General features: G+C 53.8%; 2 protein-coding genes across 10 annotated transcripts in view; one reads left to right on the top strand and one right to left on the bottom strand.

Annotated features, from left to right (window-relative positions):
* PEAR1 (platelet endothelial aggregation receptor 1) overlaps nucleotides 1–6,224 on the top strand; it is a 72,750-nt gene extending 66,526 nt beyond the window's left edge. For all 8 annotated transcript variants that reach the window (XM_077318841.1, XM_077318907.1, XM_077318732.1 and 5 more), the window contains 4 exons: nucleotides 1,293–1,437; nucleotides 1,708–1,776; nucleotides 2,389–2,616; nucleotides 5,041–6,224. In XM_077318841.1, coding sequence (XP_077174956.1) covers nucleotides 1,293–1,437; nucleotides 1,708–1,776; nucleotides 2,389–2,616; nucleotides 5,041–5,201 — 603 coding nt within the window. In that variant the 3' untranslated portion in view covers nucleotides 5,202–6,224. The remainder of the gene's footprint in view (nucleotides 1–1,292; nucleotides 1,438–1,707; nucleotides 1,777–2,388; nucleotides 2,617–5,040) is intronic.
* Nucleotides 6,225–6,457: 233 nt separating this feature from the next.
* Nucleotides 6,458–25,839, bottom strand: part of INSRR (insulin receptor related receptor) — a 66,149-nt gene continuing 46,767 nt past the window's right edge. The window contains exons 12-22 of one of the 2 annotated variants that reach the window (XM_077318608.1): nucleotides 21,956–22,254; nucleotides 19,027–19,163; nucleotides 18,690–18,855; nucleotides 15,112–15,220; nucleotides 12,841–12,911; nucleotides 11,925–12,154; nucleotides 11,572–11,682; nucleotides 10,961–11,120; nucleotides 9,344–9,473; nucleotides 7,820–7,954; nucleotides 6,458–7,572 (exon numbers count right to left, since the gene is read on the bottom strand). In XM_077318608.1, the coding sequence (XP_077174723.1) occupies nucleotides 7,239–7,572; nucleotides 7,820–7,954; nucleotides 9,344–9,473; nucleotides 10,961–11,120; nucleotides 11,572–11,682; nucleotides 11,925–12,154; nucleotides 12,841–12,911; nucleotides 15,112–15,220; nucleotides 18,690–18,855; nucleotides 19,027–19,163; nucleotides 21,956–22,254 (1,882 nt within the window). In that variant the 3' untranslated portion in view covers nucleotides 6,458–7,238. Of the gene's footprint in view, nucleotides 7,573–7,819; nucleotides 7,955–9,343; nucleotides 9,474–10,960; nucleotides 11,121–11,571; nucleotides 11,683–11,924; nucleotides 12,155–12,840; nucleotides 12,912–15,111; nucleotides 15,224–18,689; nucleotides 18,856–19,026; nucleotides 19,164–21,955; nucleotides 22,255–25,839 lie in introns of both variants that reach the window. The other variant, XM_077318526.1, reaches the window with a different exon arrangement.

Genomic DNA, 25,839 nt, shown 5'->3' on the forward strand with positions numbered 1-25,839 from the left:
GAGAGGGAATTGAAGCAAGAGGGAGAGCAAGAAAGCCCCAATTCAGCTAATCACAACCCAGCAGAAGACATTCTTTCACTGTGGAATTCAAGTGGAGAGTCAGGTTGGATTAAAACAGCACAACAAAATTTGAGGCCAGTCAGGCACCTTTAATAGCTACAAAGATTTATTCAAGGTGTGAGCTTTTGTGTGCAGGCCCATTTCCTCAGACAGTGGAACAAAGGCTGACAGAGACCAGAGGGGTGGCACCTCTGGGACAGCTGGGGACTCTACGGCCTCTGAAAGTGACCCTGCTTGTGAAAGCGGAGAGCTTGGGCAGGGGGACGGCCTTTGACCTTCACTGGTGGGGAGAAGCACCAGGGGGTTATCCTGGCCCCAGCAGTGCTGCCAGAGAAGCAGCCTGCTGGAGTGGCCACAACAATTGGACTAGGAGCTTGGCAACCCAGATTCCCATCTCTATGCTGTCATCCACAGTCCTAGGGGGCTTTGAGTTAGTCACTCTCTCTCAGTCTGACCTACCCTGTAGTTAGATTCAGGTAGTTCACCATGCCGGTCTGAAGCAACAGATCAAACTTTGAGTCCAGCGGCACCTTGAAGACCAACCGAGCTTAGTTCTGGGTGCAAGCTTTCAGATGCATGCGCACAAAAACGTACACCCAGGATAAAATTTTGTTGGCCTTGAAGGTGCTGCTGGACTCAGACTTTGTCCTCTATTTTAACGATCCCCAACCGGTGGGCCGCGGACCACATGTGGTCCTTCGACTAATTGGAGGTGGGCCCCGAAGGACGCCTTCTCCCACCCCCCCAGCCCTTTACTTCATCCCCCCCAGCCCTTTACAACACACTTTGGGTGTCCTTGTCTCCCATCACTCCCAGATGGGACTATCTCGTTGCAGAGAAACAAACTCAGGGTTCCCATTGATTTGTCATTGTCATGAGTTAAAATTTCCATGAAAATAAAATGTTCATGTTCATTGTTGTGGCATGTCTGTCTCTTATTTTGAAGGGATGTTTAAACATGACCATAGCGATCAGAGAGCGTTAGGGCAGTGGTTGAGTGTAGAGGAGTAAACTACCCCCCCCCACCGGGCCTCAGTAAAAGGCGTAGAGTGGTCCCGGGCGTTGAGTGGTCCCCGGTGATAAAAAGGTTGGGGACCACTGCTCTATTTGGCTGGGCTCTTTGCTTCCCAGATGGTGGAGGGAATGCAGAACTCTTGGTGCTATCGAGGGCTCTCCTCTGGGATTGACAGTCTCCCCTCCACCCCCCACCCCCCCACCCCGTTTCTCTCCAGTTGTCTAGCAGCCAGCTTTTCTCCAGTATCAAGAGTACGGAGCGGGATTGGCCAGGGCTCTATGGGGCGGACTGCAATGCCACCCTTCCTGCAGACTGGAAGAAGCACCAGGGCAGTGTGCCAGCACTGAGCCACCGAGGGCCAGGTAAGGCCATGGGCTTCCCAAGGCAGGGTGAGACCCATAGCTGGGCATTGGCTCTTTCCAGCAGCCCAAAAGCCCCTCTTCTCTTCTTCGGGCCAGAGGCTGGCAGAGGGCTTCCTGTGGTTCTGCTTTCAGACCTCCCCGCAGCTACTCGTGATCCCCATGAGGCAGGCCCTGTGTTGCTGCTGCTGCTGCTGCTAGTCACATGCAGGAGGTTTGGGGGTTCTCAAAGGGGTCTTCTTCTAATCAAGTTTTCCACTTCCCTTCCAACAGGAGGAGGCCAGATTGACCGCAGCTACAGCTACACGTACACCAATGGACCAGGGAAAGGCCAGCACAGAGGTAATGGGGGAGGGGGGCAAGTGACCCACTGAAGGGAGGAACTGCCCCTCCCTCCCCTCTTAGGCCTTCTCAGTTGCCCTTGGCTGAGCAGGACTGGATTCCAGCTCACCCCACTTGACCTCACATGCTAAAGAATGGGTCCGGATGGGTGGCCATGTGGGTCTCAAGCAGTAGAACGAAGTCTGCGTCCAGGGACCCCTTGAAGACCAACACAGTTCCATTTCGGGTGCCACCAGGCTCAGACTTTGTTCTGTGGTGAAGAAGTGAGAGGGAAAGGTACCCACGGGACTCAGAGGGCTGGCTTCTCCACTCAAGACCAGGGGCACCGTTGTCTCTGTGGGGGCCAGCCTGTGGTGGAAGGGCCTTGTGCAGCAGCCTGTTCAAAGGAGGAGGAAATGCCGTGCTCTCGGGCGCACACTGGGGGGGGCTTGATGCATAAGAAAGAAGCACAGGCCCTGGCAGCGGCCCCACGCTCAGAGGCTTCATCGTCTAATGCCGGGCCGTCCTGAAGACCACTGGCAGCGGGCTGGTGGGGCTGGTGGTCCTGCAGCCTCCTTTTGCCTTCCCCACACCCTCTCCTGCCATCTGCCTCTCCCCTCCTTTCCCCTGCAGAGTGCGCCAAGGAGGAGGCCCTGTGCTGCAGCAACAGCTCCCTGAGCAGCGAGAACCCCTATGCCACGATAAAGGACTTGCCCATCCTGGCCGGCAAGCCGTCAGAGGGCAGCTACATGGAGATGAGGGCTCCAGCCAAGCGGGAAATGTCCTATGCAGAGATCGGGCTCTTCGAAGACTCCGCCCACAGCCCGGAGGAGGAGGAGGAGGAGGAGGAGGAGGAAGGAGGTACCTGGGTTGCAGAAAGGGCTTGGGAGCCTGTTTTAGGGCCCAGAGTTTTCAATATGTCCTCCAGCCGTCACTGTTCTGCACTAGGGATGTGCAAAAGAAAGAAAAAGTTTATTTTGGGTTCAGGTCGAATTGACCTGATCCCAATTTGGCATAGCCCAAATCACATGAATCCCAGTTTCGGTATTGGGATTTGGCCTCACCTTAATTCAGGAAAACCGAATTTTTTCAGTTCCAAGGCATTTAGATGCACCCCACTGCTGACCCATGGAAAGGCTTCTGTCCACGGATCAGCAGTTTGTCCAGCTGTCCAACACCCTGGCCCCGCACAGCCCAAGCCGCTCTGGCCTTGAGGCTTCTCCATGGATCAGCTGCCTGCTGGGCTGCGGGGCCGGGGGGGGGGATGGCCGATTTGAAACACCCCCCCCCCCACACACACACACACACAGCCCATCCCATTGCTGTTCCATGGAGAGAAGCCTCTCTGCCAGGCCGGCTTGGGCTGTGCGGGGTGGAGGGTTGTTTGCACTGGCCCCCTGCACAGCCCGACAAACCACTGGTCCCTGGAGAGTTTTGTGCGTGCCAATCAGCTGCTCCAGGCTGTTATTCAGGCACCCGCATCAAAAGCCAAACAAAATTGACATTTGCAAACTAGGGCTTCACGGCTCAGCTAAAACCTCAGGGAAAAACCCAAATCAACATTGATTAGTGTTTTTTTTAGTATTGCCAAACCAAATGCACACCCTTATTCTGCACCTCGGTCTTGCAGCAAGAGGCCTGAAGAAACCGCACGGACGTTTATCTGTATCCTCCCCTTCCTTAGAGAACCTCAGAGTAGAGTGTGTGGCTCTCCCTTCCCCATTTGGCCCTCACCACGATCCTGCCAGCAGGTCTGCATTGAGACTATAGATCGTGGCAGAAGAAGTTTTAACATCTAACACGAGGCCATGCTGCTGGTCATTTTGCCTCATTGGATCCAGCATGTGCTTAAGAACCTGAGAAGAGCAGCCCGGCTGCATCAGGCCACCAAGAGTCCATGTGGTCTCTCAGAGAGGCCCACCTGGAGGGTCACCAACAGGGTTTTCTCTTTTCTTTTTTGGACCTGGTTTCTTGTACCCCACTTTTCATGACCCTTGGGCAGCCTATCTCAAGTATTTTACCATTGAGGAACCTCTGAAACATTCCTTAGGCTTTGAGAAGCCCCAGAAGGGACACAATTGTGCAGAATAGAGCTGGGAAGCAGAGCTGCGTACACGCCCCCCTGGGGCTCCTCTTCTCCCCACCCCCTCCAGGCCCATCACTGGCCATTGGGGTGGGTGGGGGGGTTGACATGAGCATGTATGGCCTTTCACCTGATAAACATTTAACAAATTTGAAAACGAATTAACTTCCATCCACTTCCAGGCCTGTTGAGAAAGCCTGCCCAATGGAGTCCCAAAGTGGCTTCCGATCACTTCCTCTTCCTCTCCCTACAGTAGGCACCCTGTGGGGGAGGTGGGGCTGAGAGAACTTGGAGAGAACTGTGACAGATCCAAGGTCACCCAGCTGGCTGCACGTGGAGGAGGAGGAATGGGGAATCAAGCCCGGCATTCTGAGTAAGAGTCACCACTCTTAACCACCATGCCGAAGGGCTGAGGTCTTCCCCTACAGTTTCCTCCTGGGTCCGGGATTCAGAGGTTTACTGCCTGATTGTGGAGGCTCCTCTTGGTCACCATTGGCCAACTTCTTCTCTCTTAATCTGCCCAGCCCCCTTTTACAGCTGTTTCCCCCCCCCCGGCCATCATGACATCCTCAGCGTCCAATTCCACCTTTTGATTGCTCTCTGTGTCGAGTGCTATTTCCTTCTGTCCGTCCTGCTTCCAGAACAACAACTCAGACGCGCAGTTCCCGGGTGGCCAGGCCATCGGGTGGGCCATGGGGGATTATCTGCAGAACCTCGGGAGCCACGAGATGCTGCTTGTGTGGGGCCATCGGACCTTACCGAGCAGGTCTCCCTGTGACTAGGTGGCACCGTGCCCTGCCAAGTGAGAGGGCCGGGGCAGCTGCACTTGCCCGGCTCTTCCTTCCTGTGAGGAGCTGTGGGTGCAGAATATGGCTCTGCCCTCCACCACCACCTTTTGAGGCAGGTTAGGCTGAGTGAGAGCGACCCAGGGAGTTGCTGTGGCACCCGTGGGGATCTGGGCCTGGGCTCAGCACCAGGAAGGTGCATTGCCATCACACTGTCTTGGGTGCCTCCGGGTGCCACATCAGGCCTGAGGAGAGCGTGCCGGCAAGGGCCAAGGGGCTCTGGGTCAGCTGGCCTCATATTTGACCAGGTCGGGAGGTGGGTTAGTATTCATGACCCCCCCCCCCTGGCTGGCAGATGGGAGACAAGCCTTGGAGCCAACGCTCACCCTCCTCTTGCTTTTCTTCTGTCCCTTGCAGAAAACGGCTTGCCGGGGGCAGGTGGCGTCTCGCAGGCAGCTCCTGACATCCCCCCCAACCACTACGATTCCCCGAAGAACAGCCACATCCCCAGCCACTACGATGTGCCACCCGTTCGCCACTACTCCCCATCCCCCCCATGCAGGAGACGGGACCGATGAGGCCAGTCCGTCCTTCCGCGCTGCCTGCTCCTGCCAGCACCAGAACAGCACCTGGCCCAGACGGGCTGTCCCGCCACACCTGAGGGTTGAGCCGCAGACCACGCGCAGAGTGGCAACTCCTCACGGGAGCCAGCAGACCTCCTTGACAACGCTGTGGATGTGGCCGCAAGGACAGCCCTGCCCGTTTGGGAAGGCTCCCGCCGTCTAGGGAGGGAGAGGAGAGCCCACAGAGCCGGGGGGGGGGGGGAAGCTTTACAGGCTGGAGTTCCTCTTGAGCATCAGGACTGCTGAGGGACACCCCCCACACACCCGTGGGAGGGCATAGGCCTGAGGCTGCAGGATGCCTCCTTAGCCCCAGCCTGGTGCGTGCCACAGTCAGAAGTGGCATTCCCCTGCCTCAGGCTTGCAAGTGGGCTGCACTCCCTTGGGCACCTTTCTTGTGGTGGCTTCTCAGCAGCCCGGGTGGAATGAAGATCCTCCTCCTCCTCCCATCTAGGGCAGAGGGAACGGGTCTGCTGTGACCTGGCAGTCCTCCTCCAGACGCTTAGGCCAAGAAGGGTCTTTCTGGTCCTCTCTTGGATTGAGACGGACCGTCTGCTTGCAAATCAGCACTGGGCGTTTTGCTGCTAAGCCGTGCCTCTCCCATGCCCTGCTGGCATCTTATCATCCTCATCTCTCTCTTGTTGCCAGGGGCTGATTTTGGCAGCAGAGCCAGCAGGCTCTTGACTGCCCCCAAAAGGAACTGGGTCTTCAACAAAGGGCATTTTGTAGTGTGGGCAGATCCTCCTGCTGCCCTCGGTGCTGTCCTGGCATCAGGGCTGTGGCCGGCTTTCTTCTGGGACTCTGTCGCTCTCTCTGGGCCAAGCCTCAGTTTGTCCATGTCTTAAGTAAAGGTGGGCACTGCCAACCTTCTACTTGCTTACACAGCATGGGGTGGGAGGGGGGAGAGGAGACACACACAGGTTGTGTCGCACACTGAAATGTCACAAGCAGAAGCATTTTAAAAGCCACCCTTGCACACCATACGCACTCTTCTCCTCCGTCTTCAATAGGACTTTAGCCCCACCACAGCAAGGCTCTGCTGAGGAACAAAACCAGGAGTGGGAAGCTGTGCCGGCATGCCGCGTGCCCCATATCCGGAGGGCAGTGTGTGTGCGTGTGTGTGTGCGTGTGCCCCTGGCTCTGGGCCCAGGACAGTCTTCCTGCTAGCCGTGTGAGTTGTCCGCAGAAGGGCTGTGGTCTGTGCTCAGTGGATGTGGGAATGCTACTAAGGGCCCCCACCATAGACCTTCACCTGCTCTTTAGGCAACACACAAAACAACACGCATGATGCTGGCACCTCCCCACCCACAGTGCTGTTTACTTTTCCCTCCACCTACTAAAGAGCTGGATGAAACCGAGTGGAGGGGGACGACGGCTGCTGCCCACCCATGGGAAGGACGGCCTGGGGGCATGGCTAGGGGACAGCACCTTTGTGGTGAGGGGCACCTCCAAGCCTCAGTCCAGAAGTCTCAGTGGCCCAGAATCCAAGCTTTGTTGGGTTCCGAGAGCAGCCTCCGTCCAGAGGCATTTTGGTCCTAGGCTCCCAGGGCCACCTTGAGCCAGGCTGCCTGCTGTCACCCCACCCCACCCCACCCCCAAGATGCGTCTGCAGCCCTTCTCAGACACCTCACCACCCCTCGATGCTTCCTCCGCCACTGGCCACAGATGGCAGCCCCTCCACAGCCACTCCCACCATGGAGCCTTAGGAGTCTGTGGGGCCACCCCACACCCAGCCAGCCGCCCTGACGGAGCTGCCAAGAGTGCTGCCATGCAGTTCCTCCACAGCCTCCATGCCACCAATGGGGGTTCCCTAGCCATACAGATCACTCTGCAACAGGGAGAGACCCCCACTTGCAATTGGCTCCCGCGCATGAAGGGTGTTTGTGTGTGTGGTGTTTGGCCTGCCAAAGGAAGAACTGGAGACCGAGAGGCGTTGAGGGGTCCTGGGCTGGGGGTCCTGGGCGAGGCCAGAGCCATCCGCCCGAGAGCCCAGCTTCAGAGCCGGGGCTTCCCGTTGGCATGGCAGCAGTTTGTCGGCGGGTCCTCTGGAGCTCTGCACAGGCCAAGGGCCAGCAGGGGGCTGCTGGTGGGGAGGAAGTCCAGGGAAGGGGCTGGCAAGTGCAGCAACTCCTCCTCCTCCTCCACCACCGTCTCCAGCAGCTGGTCCGTCCCGACCTCCCAGGAGGCACGCCGTTTGTGCTCCGTGCTGTGGAAGAAGGCGTGCTGACGGAAGGGGGCGCTCATGTCGTCCTTGATGCTCTCCAGGATCTGGGTGAAGGTCGGGCGGAGACGGGGGTTCTGTCGCCAGCACCAGGTCATCAGTTCATGGCTGGAAACAGAGAAGAGGGAGGGGCCCTGAGACCCGGGCTCACCTAGGCAGGGGATGTGGCTGCCCAGGGGGCCTCTCACCCTCCCCTATGGACCTGGTCGCGCTTGCCCTCAGCTACGTCCTCTGCTGCCCTCCCTGGTGTACTGAAATGCCGCTGGAATACCCCTGCAGGGCCAGTGTGCCCTCCTCTCACCCCCCCTCCCCACACACACATGAGATCCCCGCTCAGAAGGAGGGTGCCACTCACAGTTTCTCAGGGCAAGTCTCTGGCCTTTCCAGCACACCGTTGTCCATGACAAAACGCAAGACCTGCTCATTGGACATGCCCTGGTAAGGCTGCTCGGCAAGCGTCGTGATCTCCCACAACACCACCCCGAAGGACCTGCAAGAGAAGAGAGGGGCCACCCTCAATGCAAAGCCCATCCCCAGTTGGCGGAAGGAGCCCAGGCGCGGCAGGACCCTGGCCTCAGCACCATGTTCAGGGGTTGGCCTGTCATACCCAGATACAGCCCAGGTCCATCTGTGATCGGCCTGGGCCGCATTCCAAGTCAGCCTCCCTGGCCATGGGGTAAGGAGCTCAGGAGGGATTTCCAGTTGACTTCTGGGCCTGGCTTCCCTCCCAGGCTTTGCCTTGTCCTCCTTCTGCCAAGCTGGGAGAGACTATTCCTGTGTTCACTTGATGAACATGTGGCCACCATGAACACTTAGGATCAGTTCCTGGAGACACAGGGACCCATTCTGGAGCAAGACGGCCGTACACAGGGAGAGGGAGCTTAGATACCCCCTTCTCCCTGCAGCGGCCCCCAGGGGGCTGTGAAGTGCCGTGTTGGGAGACCTTGCCAGGACCGGTGGCAACACACCAGTCAGCCCATCTTCATGATGGCCTGCAGGCCTTTTGGAGAAACTCTTCTAGTATCAGTTGCCCATACAGAATCTCCGTCCCAATCATTCATACTAAGGTATCCAACAGTTTTTTCAGTAGGTCCCAAAAGAGCAGCGGGAGAGGCTGGGCTTCCCGTGTTTTTCACGGCCATGGACCAGACCAGGACTGGGCCGTGGGCACTTGGGCACTGATTTCCCAGCCACATCTAGGGAGCCCCTAGAGGACACATCTACCTGGTTCCTGGCTCATGGTGAGATCCCTTCTCGGAGTCTTCAGCAAAGAGCCCCATGGCTGGCCATTTGAGACCCTGTGCCAGGGAGCATGAGTCCCAGCAGGCTACCTGCAAAGGGCTTTGAACGTTACCCAGGGCTCCCTGTCTTGCCTGTGACCTGCCACTGTTATGACACTCCAGATCCAAACCTCATAGGCTAATGGAACCCCACCACCACCACCACCACCTGCAAGCATGTCCACCTACGGACAACTCTGACCATCCATGCAGCAGAGTGGGGGTTATGCAGGAAAGGTTCCGTCTGGTTTCCCTCCCCCTTGGAATCCATTCTCTGCAGCCTGGTGTGCAGGAGGGCCAAGACGTCTGCTCAGGCTGGAGGTGGGGGTCGTCAGAGGACAAAAGAGCAACTGCTGACTCCTAGCCTCGCAGGGCAGCCTTCTGGCTGTGACGGCCCACCGGCATGGGCTTTCTTCAGGAAGGGCCTAATCCTCAGGACTTGACCCTTGATGGGATCAGATGCTTGGCCAGTTCCACCCCCACACTTTTCCTGGAGCACAAGCATCCTGGAATGGCTTGCAGGGAGGCCAGAGCGGCCTCCAAGGGGGCCTTCCCCCCGTGGGCCCAGCCGGCTCCTCCTGCTCCCCGCAAACACCTACCAGATGTCAGACTGCGTGTTGAAGATCCCATCCTTCAGGGACTCCGGGGCCATCCAGCGGACCGGCAGCAGTCCTTTCCCACCTTTGCGGTAATAGTCCGTCTCATAGATGTCTCTGGTCATGCCAAAATCTTTCCGAAGGAAGGGAGGAACCAAGAAGAAGAGGGTCACTGGGTGGACAGGAGAGCCAAGTGGGGGGCCTGGGAGCTCGTAAAAGCCGGGGCCAGCACAACATCCAGGGGCAGAAGCACAAGAAGGACGGGTGGGGGGGGGGCTGTTCTGGGCTTCCTGGGCATGCAGCAGGGGCAGAGCCGGTGCCCGGGCAGCTGAAACTGACCCACAGGTAACCTAGGGAGCATCACATTTGGGACCAAGCTCCCCCCAACCCTGGCCCCAGCCCTCCTGCTGCAGCCTGCCTGGTGGCAAGCCAGCCATGTCCAAGCTGCCTCGTTGCTTGTTGGCCGCTGGCAGAGGCTTTCTGCTACGGGGAGCTGTGGGAAGTGCCTGTAAGGATTAGCAGAGGGGGGCCTTAGCCCTGGCCTGCAGCTCAGGGATGGCTCCTGCCAGCTTGCCAGGCAGCTGCGTGGATTAACAGAGCTTGCTTGCATTGAGCGGGGAGCTGGACTTGGTGTCTTTTAGGGGCCCCCCCTTCTGACTCTAGGATTCCATGATTTCATGCATCCTGTTGCTCATCTCCCACAGTGTTGCCCCCAACGGCCCTGCCTCTGCAGGGCTCCCATGGAAGAAGCAGCCAGAAAAGACACCCAAAAAGGTGATCGACATTTCCCTGGGCTTGCAAGAAAGAGCCACACGAGCCAAGCATCCACATCATCCCTTCTGCCCACCCAAAGACAATCTGCCTAAATTCACAGAATCAAGCAGAGATGACCCGTCAGCCGAAGATGAATACACAGAAAGAGATTTCCAAGCTGGCGATGGTAAAAAGTTTAATTCAGAACGAGTTCCTAGGTATAAAACCTCATTTTCGTATCTGAATAAAACTTTTTGCCATCGCCAGCTTGGAAATGTCTTACTGTAAATTCACAGAATCAACATTTCTGTGAGGTGCTTAAAAACCTGCACTTGAGCTACTCTGGTGATCTGTGTCTCCCCAGGTTCCTGGCTGTGGGTACAGCCTCAAGCTGCAGTCTACTCTGGTGATCTGTGTCTCCCCAGGTTCCTGGCTGTGGGTACAGCCTCAAGCTGCAGTCTACTCTGGTGATCTGTGTCTCCCCAGGTTCCTGGCTGTGGGTACAGCCTCAAGCTGCAGTCTACTCTGGTGATCTGTGTCTCCCCAGGTTCCTGGCTGTGGGTACAGCCTCAAGCTGCAGCCTATCCAGGGCGGGGAAGCACCCTCCCTGGTCCTGCCCCCTTCTACTCAGCCACAGGACCTCTGTCTTGGCCGGATTGAGTCTCAAGTGGCTCTGCTTGAGCCACCCGGACACTGCTTCCAAGCATCAGGCAAATGTTTCTAGGGGAGAGTCCAGCCAGCTGTCCATCAGGAGGTAGAGCTGGATGTCATCTACATATTGGAGACAGCCCAGCCCAGAAGACCCTTCTGCACCTTCTAATGCCCCACTGTGCCTATGGGGCTCTTCCACTTCTTCCCTCAGCCTACCTCCAATCTTCACGGTAAAGTCCTCGGACACCATGCAGTTGCGGGCTGCCAGGTCCCGGTGAACAAACTTCTTGGCATTCAGGTAGGCCATGCCATCAGCAATTTCACCCGCCATCTGAATCATGTCCTTCAGTGAGGGGGGAGGCAGGCCAGGGTTGTTCTAAAAGAAAACCGGGGGGGGGGGGAGAGAAGAGAGAGGCAGAAGAGCTTGGGTCACTGGGAGCCCCTCATTGGCACCAGGCCTGAAAGACCCGCTGAGCTGCAAGAGAGGCAGGACCGTGGTCAAGGGCCTTTAATTCTGGCCCATGATCCATTTTCACTGGGAAGAGATTGCTAGGAGAAAGTCTCAGTGCTGGCGCAGGTGGCAGCCTGGGGAACAATGGAGACCCTAAAATTTCTTGGACACCCACCATCCTAACTGTCCCGGTCAGTGCCAAGGTAGAAGAAGTAAAAATCTTTGCATTGGGATATATCCATATTTTTGTTTTAAGATATATGGCTATTACAACACAAACAGGCAGCTAACCCCCACCCCCATGCCCAGTTTTCAAGTCTCCTAAAATTCTGAATTTGACAGCCAAACCATTCCTTGATGCATCCTGGAGACCCACCTCTGCTTCTGGCCTGAGGGAACGGAGGTAGCTCTTCAAATCTCCTCGTGTCATCAGTTCCATGATGACCAGAGCTGGCTGCCCCTGCGAGACCACGCCCAAGAGACGAACCTGAGGAACAGCCAGGGAAAAGCCAGCATCACTACCAAGGGCCCAAAGCTCACTTAGCATTCACAGAGGGCAGCTCTAGCACCCATTTCCTGGGCTGCCGGGGGCAACATCAGCCCCTCTCCCGTCGCTGGCAAACAGTTGCCTGGGACTTGTTTCCAGGTTTTCTACAACCCCCCACCCCACTCCATCCCCGGCCCTGGGCCTGTGTGCTGGCAGTTGGAATCCAGATACTCCCTACGCACCACGTGGTGGCACCGGAAGGCCTTCATCACAGAGGCCTCGTTGAGGAACTCAATGCTCTCCCTGCGGGTGGCCGTCTCATTGACCGTCTTCAGCGCGACTCTTGTCTCCTGGCCCTCCTGCTCCAGGTCCTTGGCGATCCCTTCGTAGACCATCCCGAAGGAGCCCTGGCCCAGCTCTCGGAGCACCGTGATCTTCTCCCGGGGCACCTCCCACTCGTCCGGAATGTACACTGGCCAAGAAAAGCCCAAGGAAAAGAGAGGGGAGGGTGCTTGGGGAGGAGAGGCCTGACCCGGCAGCAGGCCAGCTGGAAGGGGCAGGCTCATGGCACCCCGGAGAGGGGCTGAGGTCCAGTCAGAAGGAAGGTCCTCCGTGCAAATCCCACCAACACCAACAAGAGCCCCACAAGACCCAGCCAGCCACTCTGGCCTTGGGGAGCCAGAAAAACCCAGCAGCGCTTGTGTCCCAGACCAGGAGGATGGGCTGCTGAGGTCACTTTCCCCACTGAAATAATGCCCTGGCTTCACCTTTGAAAAGCTCACAAAAAGTATCATCAGTGAGACTGATGAATAATATATCACACATCAAAAGCAGCATGAAATATACTAGCCAGGCCTCTCCCACCATAGCACAGCCCACTCTCTCCTCACACTGATCTCTGTCCAAAGGGAACCTCCATCAACGGAGGCAGTAAACCACTGAATGGCTGTGCAGGGAGGCAACCCCAAGGGAAGAACTTGGCCTCTGTGCCCCTTTCATTTGGCTCTCTAGGGCAGCTGGTTGGCTGCTGTGCAGAACTGGATGCTGGGCTGGATGGACTTGTGATCTGAGCCAGCAGAACTACTTTTGTTCCTCCCTAACCTTAGGCCCCCAATGACTTGAAGGCAAAACTAGCCTGGAGACATGTCTTGTACTCACTGTTTGAGGTGCTGAAATACTCAGGATTGACGGAGGCATAAAGCGCCCCATTGGGGTATCCATCATGGCTCCTGGAGGGGGAGGCAAGAAATGAGGACTTTCCTGTTTCATTTGGCATTCCCTCAGCGATCCTGCCTTCCTGGACATGGGATACGCTTCTAGGTAACACTGTGTGTGAACGAGACCTTGGGGTACTTGTGGATTGTAAACTAAACATGAGCAGGCAGTGTGATGCAGCGGTAAAAAAGGCAAATGCCATTTTGGGCTGCATCAACAGGGGCATCACATCAAAATCACAAGATGGCATAGTCCCATTGTATACGGCACTGGTCAGACCACACCTGGAGTACTGTGTGCCGTTCTGGAGCCTCACTTCAAGAAGGACGTAGATAAAATTGAAAGTGTACAGAGGAGAGCGACGAAGATGATCTGGGGCCTAGGGACCAAGCCCTATGAAGATAGGTTGAGGGACTTGGGAATGTTCAGCCTGGAGAAAAGGAGGTTGAGAGGGGACATGATAGCCCTCTTTAAGTATTTGAAAGGTTGTCACTTGGAGGAGGGCAGGATGCTGTTTCCGTTGGCTGCAGAGGAGAGGACACGCAGTAATGGGTTTAAACTACAAGTACAACGATATAGGCTAGATATCAGGAAAAAAAATTTCAGTCAGAGTAGTTCAGCAGTGGAATAGGCTGCCTAAGGAGGTGGTGAGCTCCCCCTCACTGGCAGTCTTCAAGCAAAGGTTGGATACACACTTTTCTTGGATGCTTTAGGATGCTTTGGGCTGATCCTGCATTGAGCAGGGGGTTGGACTAGATGGCCTGTATGGCCCCTTCCAACTCTATGATTCTGTGATCCTGTGATTATGACTAAAGCTTTTGGCACACATTTTGGCTGCTCCAGGAGTAGTTCTGAATTTACTGCCTCACCCCCCTGACTTCTCCAGATCAAGTTTTCTTGCCGTGGCAGGGGGGCTTGAGCAGAGTCACCTGAAACTCTACCCCTCCAAGACGGAGGTTCTATGACTGGGTGGTAGGGGGGCGGCTCAGGAAACGCGTTTACCAACCCTGGCAGGGATGCAACTGGTCATCATGTCCCAGGCCAAGAATTTGGGAGTGACCTTAGATGCTTCATTAACTTTGGAGGCTCAGGTCAAGAAGGTAGCCAGCCAGGCATTTTTCCATCTTCACCTACCTGTCTCCTGAACATCTGGCCACAGTGAACCACGCAATGGTCACCTTCAGAATAGATTTCTGTAACTTGCTCTACGGAGGCCTGCCCTTGGGCTTGGTCCAGAAGTTACAGCTGGTACAAAATGCAGCTTCTAGGACCTTCACAGGGAAATCTTGGAGGGCCCACATCCAGCCTGTGCTGAGGCAGCTGCATTGGCTACCGGTTCTGGTTCAAGGTGCTGCTATTAACCTTTAAGGGCCTGCGCAATCTGGGACCCACATACTTATTTATTTTATTTATTTAGATTTCTATACCACCCATTTCTTTGCAGCTCTGGGTGGTTTACACAGAACATTATAACTTACATGAAACATTATGCAGACTATAATATCCTTGAGGGACCGCCTCTCGCCCTATGCCCCCGCTCTGCGGGTTTGAATTTTTGGTCATACCCGACCCCCGAGAAGCGCGTCTGGCCTCGACCAGGGCCAGGGCCTTTTTGGTCCTGCCCCCTACCTGGTGGAATGAGCTCCCAGAAGAGCTATGGGCCCTGCGGGAGCTTTTGGCGTTCCGCAGGGCCTGTAGGATGGAGCTCTTCCGGCAGGTCTTAGGTTGAGGTCAGTGCACTAAGGAAGAGCTGGACCCCCCCTCCCTGGTTACTCTTGGCGGGTTTATGGTCTTCGTCCCCATGCCCCCCCTTGGTGGATAGTAGGCAAGTTTGTTTAGACAGGCAGCCACTTCGAGACTTTTTGGGACTGTTCTAGTTGGTTTTAGTAGAATTTTATTGGGACATTTATTGGGGGTTTTATACATGTTGTAACCTCTCACGAGCCATTGGGAGTGGTGGGCTATAATAAATAAATAAATAAATAAATAAATAAATAAATAAATAATAATAATAATAATAATAATAATAATAATAATAATAATAATAATAATGGTGATAATAAGCCGCTTTGAGCCTCCTTCAGTAAGAGAAAAGTGGCTATAAGTACCAACTCTTCTTTCTCTCTCTCTCTCTCACACACACACACACACACACACACACATGCACACTTGGACAGAGAAAGAGAGGCAAGGCCATTGCCAGGAATCGCTGACCTTCTCTTGTTGTACAAGAAGACGAAGACGGCCAGGGAGGTGACGGCCACCATTAGCACCACAGGCGTGAGGGTCAGCAGTACGTAGAAGTTGCCCGCTTCCTCTTCCTCTACTTGGGAGGGGTTTGGGGGAGGGGGAGAAAGGAAGGCATCAAGACCACACAACTCCCTCTGTTTCACATCACCACTTTGTCTGGATTCTGAATGGAGGGTGTGATCTCTTCAATGGGAGTCAATAGTGGCTGTTGCCAGTTATCAACTAACTCATAGACTGAACCGCCAGGTCCTGCATTGGGTCCTGCAGCGCCTTCAGGAAGCCAATAACATCCACGGGTGGGCACGTATATGTCCGGAGCCAGCTTGGTGTAGTGGCTAGGAGTGCGGACATTTAATCTGGCATGCCAGATTCGGTTCTGCACTCCACCACAGGCAGCCAGCTGGGTGACCTTGGGCTCGCCATGGCGCTGATAAAACTCTTCTGACCAAGCAGGAGCCAATCGGGGGTCTTCACTGGGAGTCTTCAAGGAGAGGTTGGATACACACTTTTCTTGGATGCTTTAGGACAGGGGTAGTCAACCTGTGGTCCTCCAGATGTCCATGGACTACAATTCCCATGAGCCCCTGCCAGCATTCGTGGGAATTGTAGTCCATTAACATCTGGAGGACCACAGGTTGACTACCCCTGCTTTAGGATGCTTTGGGCTGATCCTGCATTGAGCAGGGAGCTGGACTAGATGGCCTGTCTGACCCCTTCCTACTCTATGATTCTGTGATATCACTGCTCTCTCAGCCTCACCCACCTCTCAGGGTGTCTGTTTTGGCGAGAAGAAAGGGAAGGCGACTGCAAGCCGCTTTGAGACTCCTTCGGGTAGAGAAAAGCGGCATATAAGAACCAACTCTTCTTCTTCTTCTTCTTCTATACAGGGCAGGGGTGATGTGTGGCCTCCAGGCAAAGGAATCTGATCATAGCACTCCAAGAGACAGTGTTGAGGTTGAAGGGCAGCAACCTCTAACCTGGGGAACCAGGTTGGATTACCCACTCCTCCACATGCAGCCAGCTGCTTGACCTTGAGCTAGTCACAGTTCTCTCAAAGCTGTTACAGTCCCACCTGCCTCACAGGGTATCTGTTGAGAGGACAGGATGCCTGGTGGCTGTCCATTATTTTTGAGAATTCTTGGGGAACAGGTGAAGTGACAGAAGATTGGAAGTGGGCAAATGCTGTCCCCATCTTCAAGAAGGGGAAAAAGGAGGATCCAGGTAACTCTGACCCATTAGCTTGACGTCTATAGCTGGCAAAATTTTAGAACCAATCAGCAGACAGTCAGTCCTTGAGCACCTAGAGTGGATGGCTGTAATTTCTCAGGAACAAATACAGAGCAAGTACAGAGGCACTGGGATAGCAATATGGCAAATCAAATATGCAAACATGACTTTTATGGAGTCTTCCATTCTTCTTTATCTTTACACTGCTCTGCAGGAGCAGTATAAATAAAAGGCTAAGGGGTGTGGGGTGGGCTCAGTCCAGGATGGGGAACAGAGCCCATTGGCCCTTGGCCCCAGACTGACAATCCCGATTGGTCTCTCCGATTGTCAGTCCGGGACCAAGGAGCCAATCGGGAGGCGCATGCAGCTTGCCAGCCTCCCGGGAACGGCTCCAGCTGTGGGAGATCACAAAGCCCATTTATTATTAATGGGCTTTCAAGATAGTTCTTTTATATAAATCCCAACGCTTTTCGCTCTTTGGCTTTATCAAGGGACTTGATATTTTGAAAAACAACTTTGGTATAAGGAAGTAATTTCCTAACAGAGAGTAAGATAGTTTCAACACTATTCGTAGCAAAGGGCATTCTGTAACCTCCAGAGGAAGTTCCTGACAGAGTGGTTTCTCAATGGAACAGGCTTAGAATCATAGAGTTGGAAGGGACCTCCTGACTCATCTAGTCCAACCCCCTGCACCAAGGGGCCAAGCGTTATGAAGATAGGTTGAGGGACTTGGGAATGTTCAGCCTGGAGAAAAGGAGGTTGAGAGGGGACATGATAGCCCTCTTTAAGTATTTGAAAGGTTGTCACTTGGAGGAGGGCAGGATGCTGTTTCTGTTGGCTGCAGAGGAAAGGGCATGCAGTAAAGGATATGCAGGTTTAAACTACAAGTACAACGATATAGGCTAGATATCAGGAAAAAAATTTTCACAGTCAGAGTAGTTCAGTAGTGGAATAGGCTGCCTAAGGAGGTGGTGAGCTCCCCCTCACTGGCAGTCTTCAAGCAAAGGTTGGATGCACACTTTTCTTGGATGCTTTAGGGTGCTTAGGGCTGATCCTGCGTTGAGCAGGGAGGATGGGGCTGGGGGGGTTCGCTGCGGCCACTGGACCCTTTGCCTCCACCGCCCCAACCTCCTTCCCCCCCTGGCCAGCACCTCCCAAGCACCCCCTCCCAAATGCCACTACCGCTGCTTTCCCGCAACCCCGCGCGATCACCCAAGACCCCAATCCCCAAACGCCACCGCTTTCCCCCTCCCCCGCGTGATGCCCAAGCCCCCAAAGCCCAACCACCACCGCCATTCCCCCCTCCCTTCCACCCCGGCCCCAGCCCCTTACATGGCACCTGCCTGCCTGCCTTCCTCCCAGCATTCACTTCCTTCCTTCCTTCCTTCCTTCCTTCCTTCCTTCCTTCCTTCCTTCCTTCCTTCCTTCCTTCCTTCCTTCCTTCATTTCTCTCTCTCCTGCCTCTCTCTCTTCTTTCTTTCTTTCTTTCTTTCTTTCTTTCTTTCTTTCTTTCTTTCTTTCTTTCTTTCTTTCTTTCTCCCTTCCTTGTGCCCATCCATCCATCCACCCACCCCGCTAGCGCCCGCTGTATTTTGCCTAAAGGTAAAGGTAAAGGTATCCCCTGTGCAAGCACCGAGTCATGTCTGACCCTTGGGGTGACGCCCGCTAGCGTTTTCATGGCAATGCGGGGTGGTTTGCCAGTGCCTTCCCCAGTCATTACCGTTACCCCCCAGCAGCAAGCTGGGTACTCATTTTACCGACCTTGGAAGGATGGAAGGCTGAGTCAACCTTGAGCCGGCTGCTGGGATCGAACTCCCAACCTCATGGGCAAAGCTTTCAGGCGGCTGCCCTACCACTCTGCGCCACAAGAGGCTCTTGTATTTTGCCTACAGCGGGATTAATATCTAGTTATAGAATAATACAGTTGGAAGGGACCTCCTGGGTCATCTAGTCCAACCCCCTGCACTATGCAGGACACTCACAACCCTATTGCTCACCCACTGTCACCTGCCACCCTTTTGAACCTTCATAGAATCAGCCTCTCTATCAGATGGCTATCCAGCCTCTGTGAAAAAATTTCCAAAGATGTAGAACCCACCACCTCCTGAGGAAGCCTGTCAGGAACTTCTTCCAGATGTTTAGATGGAATGTCTTTTGCATTAATTTAATCCCATTGGATCTGGTCCGTCCTCTGGGGCAAGAGAGAACCACTCTGCTCCATCACTCAATTGATCCCCCTGCTGTCAGTGACCCAGGCTCTTAAGATAGCACTGGGCGTTCTTCGAATTCTGATTTCAGAGTTCCCCATTTCCTACCTGACCCGGGAATGTAGAACTTGATGGCTCCAGTCCATGATCCGTTCCCCGCCAGGGAGGTGGCTCGGACCTTGGCAGAATAATTCCCCGGCTGCAGTAGAGCAAGGTGGTAGCCTCCGTGGGATGAATAGCGGTGGCGGGACACACAAACCACAGTGGCCACTTTCTGCACAAAAGGGAGGGAGAGAACCTGAGCAAGACCAAGCCTCACCCCTGCTTGGGTGATGGCAAACCGGGGGTGGGGGGTGGAGGGAGGGGCTAGGGACTTGCGGCTGCACAGCTAAGGAGGAGGGTTGTCCTGCTGGGTGTCCCGCCTCCTCCCCCCCCAGGTCCTCACCTCATTCTCCCAGGTGTACTTGATCTCATACTTCAGGATCAGGCCATTGGGATTCTTGGGCTCCTGCCATCTCAGGTGGATGCTGTTTTTGCTGGCTGGCTCCCAGGTCACATTGCCAGGAATATTGTCTGCATGAGCTGAAGGGGGAAGGGGGGGCCAGGAAAGGGGAGGGGAGGGGAAGAGAGTTAAGGTGGGCTCACACAGGAGTCACCTGCATGTACACACCTCTGAACTCAAGCCAAGAAGAGAAGTGGGGGAGAAAGAATTTTTAAATTACTAAACGGAGGTCCCGGGGCTGGGGGGGGGGGGAGGTCCAGAAGAGGAAGCGGTCCTCCCCTGTCTTGATGGGGTCAACTGAAAGTTGCACATTCCAGCAGGAACTGGGGGGGGGTCGGATTCCTTAACACCTCCCTTACAATGGAGGCGCGCAGGTCAAAAGGCTCAAGGGGTTAAGGAGGGGCAGCTTGCCTTTCCCTGCCTTGGCCAAGCGTGCCTTGGTGGTCTCCTGTCCACATGCTGACTCTGCTTAGCTTCTGAGACCTGCGGCCTGGGGGCTGGGCCGCACCATTCCCCACCCCCTTGTAAGGATGGAAGAAACGATCAAGCCTCCTCTTGCAGTAGAGGAAAGAAAATGCATCACTTAGGCAGAAAAGTCTCATAATAATGTCTTGTCATCAAACACATTAGGGCATAGCCATTGTTCTTCATCGTGTGTAAATGATAATAGTAATACTAGATCTCTCCCTGGGAATGTGTTGTGGGTGTCTACAGCACACAAACTGGGAATTGGGCTGGGCTACAGCATCATTTTCATGCTAAATATTTTGAGTGAGAAAAGCCTTGTCCTGAAAAGCATTTTATCTCTTCGTGGGTGTTTTCAGGCCTTCCAATCTCTCCTCCGAGCTTCCTGCCTTGAAAACGTTCATGAGCGTATCAGTCAGTCAGTGGCTGTGAGGCAGGCTCCCGTCCTGTTATCAAAAGGGCACAGCTGCTTAGTAAGACACCACAATGCCTGCGTGGGCCAGGGGGACACAAGACCCCCCCCCCCGAGTGAGTAAGCCATCTATTGACGGCAACAGGACCATCGGGGGAGGCATCACGAGGGTCTCCTTCCAAAGTGCTCTTCTGCAGAGCAACCTCTGACCTGGTGCTGTTTTGCTGAACGTTTTGTGAGAGACAGAGGTGTGTGGGGGGGGGGGGGGTAGGGTGTGCCGGTGGGCCTCAGGAAGCCTGCTCCACCAGGGCAGCCACCACTGGATGGACAGTTGCAGATTCCCCCTGCTCGGAGGCAGCCTGGCTGTCCCAGTGGAAGGAAGCAGCCTTGGCCACTGACCACGGCCTCCAACCCTACGCTGCAGGCAGACAGGGTGTGTGTGTGGGGGGGGGGGGAGGCAGCTGAGGGCTGGCAGCATGGCCTTCCTCTGCAAACAGGTCCAGGTGGGGGTCAGGCAACAGAACAAGCTCTTGAGACCAGTCAGCCACTTCTGAGACTGACACAGTTTTACCCTGGATTCTGAGGGCATGCACACTTCTGCAGAATTACCCAGAAACAAGCTTTGTTGGCCTTAAAACTGTCCCTGGAATCAAGCTCTGTTCCCTTCCCCTGCAGAGCCATTCCTGGTGGTCTCCCTTCCAAGCACCATCCCCCCCGCCGCCCCCCGCCCCCCAGCTTCCAAGCTCTGACAAGACCAGGCTGCACTAGGCCAGGCCACAGCTCCTATGACGACTACTGTGCTATCACTACGATGCAGTTTTTGCCACTATGTCATTGGTGCTTTCTCAGCGAGCCAAACTCGACTGCCCTGTCTATTGGATGCCCCCATGCTGTGGACAGCGTTGACTCATTCATCTGCCTGGAGTCCTGGGTGTTAACTGCACGGAGCTTTTATTCCAACCCCAGATCGATTCAGTCCCTGTCCTCTACACAGAATGCGATTTCCATTTGGATTTTGGGCGATTTTAATTTTCCTTCTGCAGCAAGAAGGATTGATCCGGGCAGAGTCTGCACTTACTTTGTTTATTCCATTGTCAATCCTGTTGAATTCAGATCGCTTTGAACTCGAGTCTTCCTCTCCCCCCTTCCCCATTGAAACAGGAAAGTCTTCTGCACGTGGTTAGGGTAGTTCAGAAGGTGGGGGGGGGGGGGAGCCAAGCCTCTTTCTTTCTTTTCTTGAAGTGGGGGGAGAGAGAAGCCAGGCAGGGAGCCTCTTTCTTTTCTTGGAGGGGAGTGGGAGAGGATTGCACAATAAAGGTAGGGTCACTCCGGATCAATCCTTCTTGCTGCAGAAGGAAAATTTAAATCACCCAAAATCCAAACGGAAATCACATTCTGTGTAGAGGGCAGGGACTGAATCGATCTGGGGTTGGAATAAAAGCTCCGTGCAGTTTACACCCCAGAGTGACCCTACCTTTATTGTTTGATATCTCAGAGTGCTGTTAATCCTCAATATCCAGATTGGGAAAGAAAGCTCCATGGTAGAGAACCTCTGATTGGCTACACCTGGTCATGTGACATGCTTGCCTTAAAGGAGAAGCCCCTAATTTCTCTCGATTTCTGTCGGCCCTGGATTTTTCTTCCCTCCTCTGCCTTTTTCGATCCTCTCCCCCTCCCCTCCAAGAAAAGAAAGAGGCTTCCTGCCTGGCTCCTCTTCCCCCCACCCTTCAAGAAAAGGAAGAAAGAAGCTCGGCTCCCCCCCCCCACCTTCTGAGCCTCCCCAACCACGTGCAGAAGACTTTCCTGTTTCAATGGGGAGGAGGGGGGGAGAGGAAGACCCGAGTTCAAAGCAATCTGAATTCAACAGGATTGACAATGGAATAAACAAAATAAGTGCAGACTCTGCCCCAGTCAGGCAAAGAAAGACGCAAGGGGGATAAGGAGGTTCTCAGGGAGAAGTGGCACGCCGCCCCTGCCTCTGGGCCCAGCGCTTACGCTCTGGCATGGTCCTCGCAAAGACAAAGGTGGCAGCACTGCAGCCCACCGTCTGGGCAGCGTGGTTGCAGGCGTGGATGTCAATGCGGTACTCTGTGAAGTGGCGCAGGTGAGAAATGACGGTCCGATCCCGAACCACTTTATCTTCAAAGATACGGAAATCAGTCTCAACTTTCACGTCAGCTTCCGTGCGGTTCAGGCTGGCCGTGCTGCCGAGGGTGTCTGGAGAGGATGCGTTGGGGAAGCCATGGCCTAGCACGGTCATCACTGCAGAAATGTCCCGACGCCTCTTCGGAATCCTGTGCAGTGCAGGAGTGAAAAAGAAAGAAGGCAGGGAGGCTCGGGCAGCAGAGCATGGGCCTGGCCTGGCCACACCGGACATCCAGCCTGCCCACACTGGGGGACAAGTTGAGGGCCACTCATGTGTTAGAAAGGCATCAGGGGAGCCTTGCATCCTCAGGCATGCGACAGAGAAGTTTTGCATCCTTGAACCACTGTGTGAGTCCTCTCTTGCCTCCACCAGGAAGATGACAGACTGCAACAATGCCCCCATGGCAGCCTCTCATACAGAGTCTGGAAGTGCCCTCCCCCAAGGAAAAGGAAGACCGGGCCCTCAAGAGCCCTCATTGGGAAGTCACAAGCCACCATATAGGGGAGGGGGGAAGGCGTCACCTTGTGGAAGGAAGGCCTGGGATCCTTCCAGTCTGGCAGGGGCCTGTGTGACTTTCCCCACCCACCTTTGTGCTGTTGGCTGACTCCGGTAAAAGGGAGGGAGACTGCAAGGTTAAATCCTGAGAACAGCCTTTGGATCCCGGTAGCTCGGTAACTAAAAAGGCAAACGGGATTTTGGGCTGTATTAAAAGAAGTATAGTGTCCAGATCACGTGATGGGACCACTTAACTCTGCTCTGGTTAGATCTCACTTGGAGTCCTGTGTTAAGTTTTAGGCACCCCAGCTGAAGAGGGATGTAGACAAATTGGAGCGTGTCCAGAGGAGGGCATCATGCTGATGGAAATGGAAATAGTAGGCATCACAGAAACTTGGTGGAATGATTCTCTTGACTGGAATGTAATACTGGATGGATATGAACTGTTCAGGAAAAACAGAATAGATCGAAGAGGTGGAGGAGTGGCACTGTATGTGAGGAAAGGGCTTACCTGTCAGGAAATTCTAGTGAAGGAGAGCATATCTACAGTGGAAAGCATCTGGGTGAAAATAAGCGAGGGGAAAACAAACAGTGTGGTGGTTGGTGTCTGCTACCGACCGCCTGACCAACGAGAGGATGTGGATGCTGCACTTTGTGAGCAGCTTGAGAAAATATCCAAGCGTCAGAACCTTGTCATCATGGCTGACTTCAATTTCCCAGAGAATTGTTCTCTCTTGCCCCAGAGGAAAAGACCAGAATGAATGGGATGAAATTAATTCAAAAGAAACTTTATCTAAACATCCGGAAGAAGTTCCTGACAGTTAGAGCTTTTTCTCAGTGGAACAGACTTCCTCAGGAGGTGGTGGTTTCTCCATCTTTGGAAATTTTTAAACAAAGGCTGGAGAGCCATCTGACAGAGAGGCTGATTCTGCGAAGGCAAAGGGGTGGCAGGTGACAGTAGAAGAGCGATTGGGATGTGAGTGTCATGCATAGGGTGACTTCAATGTCCCAGATGTGTGCTGGGAAACAAACTCTGCGAAGCGTCCTCAGTCATGCAACTTTCTGACCTGCCTGGCTGACAATTTCATTTATCAAATGGTAGAGGAACCCACAAGAGGTTCAGCCATACTGGACTTAATACTGACCAACAGGCAAGAGTTGGTGGATGAGGTGAAGGAGGTGGGGACCCTAGGGGGAAGTGACCATGTCCTCATAGAATTCCTTTTGAGATGGGGAGCCAAGGAAGCTTGTAGCCAGACGCAGATGTTGGATTTTCGTAGGGCAAACTTTAATAAACTCAGAGACACAATGAGTGTCATACCATGGACGAGAATGCTGGAAGGGAAAGGAAGCATGTGAAGGGTGGGCGCTACTCAAACAAGAGCTATTGCATGCTCAATCAATTATTAAGCCCATTGTAACAAGAAAAGATTTTTCAGTTATGTGAGGAGCAAACATAAAGTAAAGGAGGCAATAGGCCCACTGTTGGGTGCGGATGGACAAACTCTAACGGAAGATGCAAAGAAAGCAGAAAGGCTTAGTGCCTATTTTACATCTGTTTTTTCCCCACAGGTCAAAGGGTTTAGGCACATCTAGAGATAGCAGTAGCCAAAGGATAGTGTCTGAGTGGCAGGTTAACATGGATAGAGAGGTTGTCGAGAGGCATTTAGCTGCACTGGATGAGTTCAAGTCCCCTGGGCTGGATGAAATGCACCCGAGAGTACTCAAAGAACTTTCCAGAGAAATTGCACAGCCCTTGTCCATCATCTTCGGGACCTCTTTAAGGACTGGAGATGTCCTGGAGGACTGGAAGAGAGCAAACGTTATTCCAATCTTCAAAAAAGGGAGGAAGGATGACCCGGGAAACTACAGACCAGTGAGTCTGACCTCTGTTGTGGGGAAGATAATGGAGCAGATATTAAAGGGAGCGATCTGCAAACATCTGGAGGACAATTTGGTGATCCAAGGAAGTCAGCATGGATTTGTCTCCAACAGGTCTTGCCAGACCAACCTGGTTTCCTTTTCTGACCAAGTAACAGGTTTGCTGGATCGGGGAAATTCGGTTGATGTCGTTTACTTGGATTTTAGTAAAGCTTTTGACAAGGTTCCCCATGATGTTCTGATGGATAAATTGAAGGACTGCAATCTGGATTTTCAGATAGTCAGATGGATAGGGCATTGGTTAGAGAACCGCACTCAAAGAGTTGTTGTCAATAGTGTTTCATCAGATTGGAGAGAGGTGAGTAGCGGGGTACCTCAGAGCTCGGTGCTTGGCCCGGTACTTTTTAACGTATTTATTAATGATTTAGATGAGGGGGTGGAGGGACTACTCATCAAGTTTGCAGATGACACCAAATTGGGAGGACTGGCAAATACTCCGGAAGATAGAGACAGAGTTCAACGAGATCTGAACATAATGGAAAAATGGGCAAATGAGAACATGATGCAATTTAATAAAGATAAGTGTAAAGTTCTGCATCTGGGTCAGAAAAATGAAAAGCATGCCTTCTGGATGGGGGATACGCTTCTAGGTAACACTGTGTGTGAACGAGACCTTGGAGTACTTGTGGATTGTAAACTAAACATGAGCAGGCAGTGTGATGCAGTGGTAAAAAAGGCGAATGCCATTTTGGGCTGTATCAACAGGGGCATCACATCAAAATCACAAGATGTCATAGTCCCATTGTATACGGCACTGGTCAGACCACACCTGGAGTACTGTGTGCAGTTCTGGAGGCCTCACTTCAAGAAGGACGTAGATAAAATTGAAAGGGTACAGAGGAGAGCGATGAAGATGATCTGGGGCCAAGGGACCAAGCCCTATGAAGATAGGTTGAGGGACTTGGGAATGTTCAGCCTGGAGAAAAGGAGGTTAAGAGGGGACATGATAGCCCTCTTTAATTATTTGAAAGGTTGTCACTTGGAATAGGGCAGGATGCTGTTTCTGTTGGCTGCAGAAGAGAGGACACGCAGTAATGGGTTTAAACTTCAAGTACAGCGATATAGGCTAGATATCAGGAAAAAAATTTTCACAGTCAGAGTAGTTCAGCAGTGGAATAGGCTGGCTAAGGAGGTGGTGAGCTCCCCCTCACTGGCAGTCTTCAAGCAAAGGCTGGATACACACTTTTCTTGGATGCTTTAGGATGCTTAGGGCTAATCCTGCGTTGAGCAGGGGGTTGGACTAAGATGGCCTGCATGGCCCCTTCCAACTCTATGATTCTATGATTTAGCTGAAAAG

The sequence above is a fragment of the Paroedura picta genome, chromosome 1 (genome assembly GCF_049243985.1).
Source record: "Paroedura picta isolate Pp20150507F chromosome 1, Ppicta_v3.0, whole genome shotgun sequence".
NCBI classification, from domain to species: Eukaryota; Metazoa; Chordata; class Lepidosauria; order Squamata; family Gekkonidae; genus Paroedura; species Paroedura picta.